The 8429-nt window shown below is 46.2% G+C and overlaps 1 protein-coding gene across 1 annotated transcript in view; it reads right to left on the bottom strand.

Moving 5' to 3' along the window:
- Positions 1–2188: 2188 nt before the first annotated feature.
- Positions 2189–8429, bottom strand: part of PRKCH (protein kinase C eta) — a 119630-nt gene continuing 113389 nt past the window's right edge. The window contains exons 13-14 of the mRNA XM_074869003.1: positions 4613–4756; positions 2189–3205 (exon numbers count right to left, since the gene is read on the bottom strand). Coding sequence (XP_074725104.1) covers positions 3059–3205; positions 4613–4756 — 291 coding nt within the window. The 3' untranslated portion in view covers positions 2189–3058. The remainder of the gene's footprint in view (positions 3206–4612; positions 4757–8429) is intronic.

Genomic DNA, 8429 nt, shown 5'->3' with positions numbered 1-8429 from the left:
CACGATTGAAATTGCAGCTTTTCATAAGAAGGAAGGGAGAGTTCTGGGATCTCAGCCAAACGTGGCTGACTCAGGATCTGCTGACTCGAGTGGCTGAAATCATTACGTAGACATCTGAGTTCCAGGCAGGCAATGGAGAGGAAGAACTGCCCTAAATTATGAAGCAAGATCCAGGTGAAATTGTGAAAATCAAGGAAATTACTTTATAGCAGAACATTAGGCTTCTAGTCCAAACACAGATCTGCACACGTGCTTTGCAGTGAGGGTGATGGTAGGGTGGAGTGACCATGACGCCACTTGAAATCAATGAAAAGCGAAGCTGGCAATGAAAAGTGAAGCTGGGGAAGAATCTCCCTTTGATATTTGATCCCTGCCCCATCAAGTCTACAAGCCCTGGTCCAAAGCAGGTACTGTCTGGTCAGGGCAGGAGCTTTTCCTGCTCCCTAGGGTGGCCTTAAACACCATTTTATATCTTCCAGAGATCTACAAGCTTTCTGATTCAAAAATCCTAAAAGAGCACCTACACAGGTGTCTTAGTTTCCATTCCCCAAGCTTTCAGGACACAGATTGGTGGGTATTGCTATACCAGTAAAGGTCTCCAAAGGTGACTATTGCACATTCTTCATACTGTCAGTGGTGTAAGCAAAGCTGCTTGGATCCTGGGGCCGTGGAGACAGGATCACAGTTTGATGCTGAAGGCAACACTATGGCACTAACTTCTCCAGCAGGAATGATTCCAAAAGGTCTCCAGAGCCCCAAGGAATAACACAACCAATGAAACCCTGGGATGATACCAACATGCTGACAAAAAAGTTCTGCACTGATCTCCAGGGAAGGAGAAGTCGTTCATAATCCTTGACAGTGGGAGAGTCCAAAAGCTGTAAACACAAAATTCATAGACAGTTTTGGTGCTCCCACTCTTGGTGGCCAGCTTAGCTGCACCTACCCCTTGCCAAGCGAGCACTGCTGTCATAACACCGGGAAACTGAGTGGGAAACTGAGTGAGGAGCTGCCTAGGGTCATGTCTGCACCAGACAGCTGAACACTCCACTTAATTCACACGTGAGTAAGATGCCACAGTGGCCCACTCATGCAAATGCATTCATCCCTGTACCATTTCTTCCCATATGGGAAACAATTCAAGCTAGCTGGTTCTTGGATCATTTTTCTGGATATCCGCTCTTCCTTCTCCCACTTACACTATACAACCTGTCTTTCCCCCTCTCTTGCCCCCCTTCGAAGGAGCTGGGTATCTACAGACTAGCAAAGAGATGACTGGCTGCGATGTGGCCAGAAGATGCCCATGGAAGGGAGGGAAGACCATTGGATGGAGCTGTGCTTACTTGAAAGAGGGAGAACTGGTACAGTACACAAGCACAAGAGTCCAAGGGTAACTGAACCCCTGCCCCACCTGCCAAACAGTTCAGTGGATGGTTTAGGGGTAGAAGTAAAAGGGACTCAGTTGAGGAGAGAGGGCTTGGGTGGGAAGGGGTATCACTGGTATGTGGATCTCAGCTTTGATTTCTTATTTTTATCTTGGTCTCACGGAAGGTGAGCACGTACATACTGGTGGGTCTGTGTTGTAACAGGGGTTGTACCTGCATAATTTCCTTGACAAAGGCTTATGCTCCCTGACGTCACCTCCACAGTTAGAGTGGTGCAAGATCTGTGCAGAAGTGTCCCTCTCTGCTGCACCTCACCCTTCTCTCAAGTTAAAGCATGTCACCAGCACTATACAAACATGATCAGCTTTGCAGGAGGTTAGAAATCCTTCTTCTCCAGTAATTCATATCTGCCCAAGGAAGAGGCTATAATCCTGACATACACCTTCAAGACTAGCAAGGAGTGCAAAGGTGTGCCATGGAGCTACAGAAAATCATCCAAATTCCAGAAGAGCAGGGATGGCACACAACCATCTCCTGGAGTGTCTGGTTTCTACAAACTGCACTGAAAAATTGTCCCAGTCTGCCTGTAGCAGAGGCTTGAGGCTGCAACTGATAAGTGCCCTGTGAGTATTAAGCCCTTAAATCCAAACCAAACCAAGTCACCCTGTTCCTTAGATAAGGTTTATCATTCTCATGGGAGAAAGTCATCCTTTTGTGTTACCTATTGGCCAAAAACTCTGCTTTCAAGCAGTTTTCCATCTCTGCAGCTCCCATCGCAATAATGCTACAAATAATTTAAGTGCTACCACTTTGGATCAAAATTTTAATGAGGCACTAAACCCACAAAAGGGGCTCTGTATAGCATAATTAAATAGAATGGGCCTAAATAAACAGTAAGGTTTTACAAGTTACATTATAGTCAAAAACAGCTGGGAGGCAAAGAAAGGAGCATTGAAGATGCATGATGTAAAAAGGCATTTCACAGAATGCAAACACTAAAACTTTTCATATCGCACAAACAGTAAAACACTACGAGCACATGACTTCCCTTTGATTTGGAAGAATCTGTGTGGGGCACAGGGCATTTGGTTTTTTCCTTCTGCTAGTCAGCACAATGAAATATTTCACGTGGAAACCCAAACAGTGGCAAAAGAGAGCCATTTGTCCTTCAGAAAGAAATAAATACTGCAGAAACAGGTAAAGTCAGTAGGAACATCTGGTTCAGTCAGGCCATGGGATGCTGGGTCACGGCTCCAAAACGCCAGACAGTGCAGGGACTCCTCAAAATAGTCTTGCAAACAATCAGAATTGTAACAAGTCTGTTTGGCTCAGAGCTGCAAGACACTTGTTTGATGCTCACGCCGACTCCTCAAATCCATTGCAAGCGGTGACATTCAGGCTGAGCCAACTAGCTCAGCATTCAATTCTCTGTCTGCATCAGCTACTTACAATATCATGTTTGTTCCACCCCTGTCAATATTTGATCCAAGAGCTGCATAAATCCTACAAACACAGGAAGGTTTCAATTTCACATTAAGGTAACATTGACAGTGGTGCTCTTGTATCGTGTAAAGTCAGTGCACTGTTACTCCTTGAGAATGAAATTTCTGGTAAACTTGATTTTCCTTTCATTTCCCCCCAGTCCTCTCAGCAGCCCTTCCCCAGAGCTGTAACTATTGCTGCAGTTCTGGGCTTGTGAATGAAAAGTTTCTAAATTCATCTTGGTTTATCATTGGAAGAATTCCTTCTTCAATGGGAGTCAGAATGGGCTCCTCTTTTATAAAATCTGGATCAAAGTTGCTTACGTCATCCTTGGACTTCTGTCAAACAGAAAAGACAAAGGAAAGATATTGCGAAAGTATGTATTATTTGCTTGATCCTTGCTCAACATCTTTAGTCTAGTCTTGAGTGCAGTAAACCATCAACCCAGGCTGAGCTTACTGAAAGCTTTTTCTAGGGTTGGACTGGGCTGCAGCTGAGCACCCCCACAGAGCCTCTTACAGTGTAAACCCTTTCAGAGCCTCTGCAGGCTTCTGACAGGCAAACCCCTCTCTGACTGAACTGACACCACCTCTGACGGGTCGTCTGGCAGGGCAGGGCACATAAATCAGTTCCTGTGGCAGCACAGACCCAGCCATTTGAAGCAGTTATCAGCCACATTTCCAATTAGCTGACTCCACACAGTCCCTCCTTATCTGCAGAGTGTCTCAGCTGGGTTTTGGGGGGGGGCATACACTCCTCTATGTGCGAGCCGTTAAACTTGCACAATAATGAACTACTGGGCCGTGGGAAGACAAATGGCTTGCCTCCAGGTGCTGGATTCCTTACTGCGTGCCACAAAGTGGGACTGTTTACAATGCACACACACAAACTGGGTTTGTGGCACATTTTGACAAGGTGTGTGTTTTTCCTGCATCCAGAACAAGATGTTTTATTGACACTGAAGTCTAATGTTCCCAGATCCTGTCCAGCTCATGGTGGACTGAGGAGGCTCTCTTAGCCTTTGATTCAGGTCAAGAAACAACTCAAGAGCCTGATCTTGAGCTGCCACAGCTCCTCTGAGTGCCTGATCCTGCACCCAGTGATCTTCATGGAGCAGGACTGGGTTGACCACTAAGAGCTTGCAGAGTGACCTGTGGTCTGTGCATGAGACAAAGCCACTTCAGGTGACAATTTCAAAGGCAAGGAAGCCACAGACACAACCTTGGAAAGGCCCTCCATGGAGAGCAGAGAGCATCCTTAGGGCTGTGTGGCACTGCTGGGAAAAGGGGCAGCACTGTGTCCTCTTCAGCCTGTCTGCCATTTGAACCACTCGGCTGACAGTGGCCTGAGCAGAGAATGCTGCACTGGGTGCTGTACAGAGACACACAAGAGAGAGACAGCCCAGTTGTGAAGGGGTAGGTGGAGTGGGAAGGATGAGGATTACTTACCCTGTTTTATATTTAGGGGAAGGCAAAGGGTAGTTAGGTGCCTAATCTGCTGCAGTTGCTTTTACAAACCTTTTGGCTGAGCTGCCTTTGAAAATCCAGCATGGAGGGGAAAAGCAACCAGTACAAAATCAGGTGGCCAACCAGCAGCCAAGACCATAGACCTCACCTCCTGGCTTTTGTGTCAGGGTTGCCCTTCCTTCACCTCCTTTCCTGTCTCATAGGAATAAACCTGCATATAGAGCCAAGAAGCCAAAAAAAAGAGGGATCCCTTTCCCCTCACCCCTCTTTCCCACGTACAATTCGGGGTCTGAATGGTGGCTCCATCTGACGCTGGTTCAGCAGGTCCCAGTCCAGATCTTTGAAGTAGGGGTGCCGCAGAATCGCGCTCTCGCCGCCCAGCCCCGGGCTGCCCAGCCGCATGTTGGGGTTCTTCGTCATGAACTGCAAAACAAAAAGGGCTGTTTGTTTCCTCCCATCCGGCAGGGCCACGGGAGAGGGACCTATTAGCAGTCACACAAAAGCTTGTCCTCAGCTTTCCTGTTGAACCCAGTTGCTGGCCAGACTTCTCGATTTCATTCTACTGGAACTGCATGCAAGGAACTTGACTCATTCCCTAGAGGAAAAAGTCGGGGTGTATTTCTCCTTGGTCCTTTTTCTTTTGGTCAAATCCTTGGTTACCACAATAAGAATATAAAGTTGAATTGCATCATTTGCAACGTTATAAATGTTGCACAGTGGGTTTGGTGGTTATTTATTTCCGTATTAATTTCTCAGGAATACAAGCTTGTTCTCAAATGTTGCTCACCAGCCAGCCAGGCTTTGGACTGGAGTCAGTCCTGAGCTGTGTCTTTTTCCTAAACCTCAGCCTGCTGAAGTGCAGCCAGAAGCCTACGCTTTCCTTCCTGTCATCTCAGGAAACAGAGGAAAATGAGCAAGGCGCTGGCTTTTAGAGCCCCCCCCAAACTCTGAGCAGATGAGAGCAGACAGGTGAAACTTTAAAAGAGGATTTCTTTTTGTAACATTTTTACTCTGCTACCAGTGAAAAGAAATCTCAAACCTCAGACAAAGCACCCTGGTTTGCCAGGGAGCGATGAGAAAAGCTGTACATGCACACAGCACGAGAGGGCCCTGGTGGGTGCCCTTTAGGTCCCAACAAGAGTGATGAAGTGTGAGTGCTGTGGATATTTCTTAAGGGGAAGGGAAATATTGAGGGAGGAGGGGAATCCCTTCCCCAGGCAGGAAAAGAGCTAGTTGGTTTGTTAATTTAGGATTAGAGTTCTTAAAAATTCGGTAAAAAACGATCTTTCCCCTCCCCTCAAGTATTTCTAATTCATTAGAGAAACCAGGTTATGTTTAAACTGGGAAAATAGCTGCTTTTATTTGCCTATTGAAACAGCAGCATAAAGCAAGCTCCACTCTGGTGGAGGTGTCCAGACGATTTCCTCGAAGATGAAAGAGCATTATGTTTAGCAAATAGCTAAACCAGCTAAACCAGACAATCGGTCACTGTTTCAGGAATGACCAAGTCTGCTGCATCTCAGCAATGGGGAAATGAAAAGAAGGGGAGGCGCAGCGAAAGACCAACTTCATTCTGACTGTAGGAGCTTTTCAGAAGGTACAAACTCTCCCAGGATGAGCAGATAAAAAGTCTAGTCATTCCCTACCTAGAGAGAAGATGGGGAGAAGAAAGATGACTGTCAGATTTATTTTAGAAATCTCCCCAATACCCCATCCTGAGGGGGTTTCAGAGCCAAAGTAGATGGGGCATCTGCAGCTGAGACCTTGCAAGATCTGAGACTCTGATGACATTAGCACAAAAACTCCAGCTCCAGCCTGATCTCCTGTGCTCTTTGAGGACGTGTGCTGCCATGGGATTCCCTAACAGCAGAACTGTTCCACCATTCCACCCAAAATATCAATAGAAAGATCTGCTGAGTGCATCCAGGTTTGTAAGAGCAGTCACCAGGAGAGGAGCAAACCTGACACAGCTCTCTGCAGCTGGGGTCTCCCCATGCTTCTCTGGACTCTTCAGTCCTCAGTTATGCAGCATTTCCAGGGTCAGGCCCAAGGACAAGCAGAACTTTTCTGTCTCCCCAACTCTTTCAACCTTTTCTTCTCCCATTTTACCAGCAGAACCCAAACACAATTTGTTTCCCAAGAGACTCTGCCCCAGAATTTCTGTGGGATACTGATCCCCAGACAACAGCTTGGTTTCCAAACAAGAAATGGGTCAAGCCAAAATCTCTGAGGCCTGGTTCAGACAAGCTTTTGCAAGTCTTGAACTAAACTTCTTTGGTTTGCAAAACAGGCCAGAATTCTCCTGGCAGCTCCGTCTTTTTCTAGAAATTCCCTGCCCAGCTTCTTTGTCCCCACAGATGGATATCTACACCTCTCTAGCTCTTATTTGCATTGCTGGAACACCTAGAAAGCTTAAACAAGATCAGAGCTCACTGGTGCTGGGAGCGGTATAGACCAAAACAATCCAAAAAGACAAGACAAAAAGGAGAGAGAGCTGGGAATAAGTCTCATGTCTCCTGGCTCCTGACCTACCACCACCACCATTATACCAGGAAGCTTCTGCTAAATGTGGAAAGGAAAAACAAAATCATGAAAGCAAGTGTCTCTGAAAAGGGCTGGTATCACAATTTGCTTGGGTTCCCATTCATGTTCAACCATATAAGACCAAAACCTAAACTGGACCGCCCATTCCCAGACCAGTTCAGAGCCCTGGGATATAAAAGTGTGTTTACATTCCTAGTTGCTTGCTTTATTCCACATGATGCCAAAATTGCATCAAGCAAAGGCATCCAATGCAACAAGCTGAGAGCCAACGTAAATGCATTCCTGGCTGCTTAAAACACCCTTTTTGATAGGACAATGAGGATTAGCCAAGGGCCATCCCTTGAGGTGGGCCGTTTTGAGCTCTGAAAAAGCAAAACATTACATTCAAAACAAAATGTCTGTTCAAATTTGACCAGACATCTCCAATTTGAGCATTGGACCCACAGATTAAGAAACCTCAGTTGGGTAACTCTAGACACCATCTACCCTGCATTGTGTGCCCAAAGGAGGCAGGAGGAGAGCAGAGGCTTCAAATTCACCCACTGCTGGAATATGTCCCCCTGGCTCAGTGCTGCTGCCTCTCTTGCTCTGTAAAATCAGGGCTCTGAAGCACAAGGGTATCAAGGGCTGGAGTGACCCACCAACACCTCTCTGGACAGGTTTCTCTAAGCTTGTTTCCCAGATACTGCGAGCACCTAACACAGGCTAGCAGGACCTTGAAAGTGAATATAAACCATGCACTCTACAAAGAGTATCAACACAATGTGAAGATGCCTGCCTTTCATGGCAGTTGAACTCATATTAGTCTTCAGCAAAAGGGTAGGATATCATTTCAAAGGACAGCCAATCTCTTATCATTAATTTACATCCCTAATAAATGTATTGTACGCTGCACAGAGACCTCTCAATTGCATCTGTGCATGGGAACCAGCACTGAAAATGTTGCCTTTAAACCGCATCGTGCAGTACGTGAAATATCTTCCTGTATTCTGGGCAGCCACAGCATCCCATCAGGTTACTCAGCCTGTGGATGTACACACACCTCCGCACCTGGGGGCTGTGACAGAAAACAAGAGATTGGCCATTGCTGTTCCTCCCTTACATAAAATCTCCTGGTGAATTCTGGAGGCGGCAGATCCATCATAGGCTGGTGAAGGTGGGGTGTTTTCTCTGGGAAGCGGTTCTAGTCTTTATTTGGCAATTGGGCTGAAAAGCAGGCATGCTAACAGTACTCCAACAGAGACAGTACTGATGTTTTGCACTGGAACAGAGTTACCTGCCTTACTGTGAGAAGTATATAAAATTAAAGGATGAAATTTTTTAAGCCAGTTTCCACTCAAACAAATAACTAACCCTCTCAAACACTATTTGGATTCACCAGAAATTATTGCACTGACAAAGAAACAGATGAAGTTTCAGTTTGTGTTGTCTAGTATTGCAGGAAAACCCAAAAGACTATAATGACCTCTCAAAGGCTCAAAAGCCCATGAATCCTCTCTCTCTGCCTTAGGCAGCACTGATGTTTCTCTGCTTCGACAGTGTAGCATCTGAT

This window comes from Strix uralensis, chromosome 4 (genome assembly GCF_047716275.1).
Source record: "Strix uralensis isolate ZFMK-TIS-50842 chromosome 4, bStrUra1, whole genome shotgun sequence".
Taxonomy (NCBI): Eukaryota; Metazoa; Chordata; class Aves; order Strigiformes; family Strigidae; genus Strix; species Strix uralensis.
This window is presented reverse-complemented; position numbering and strand designations above follow the sequence as displayed.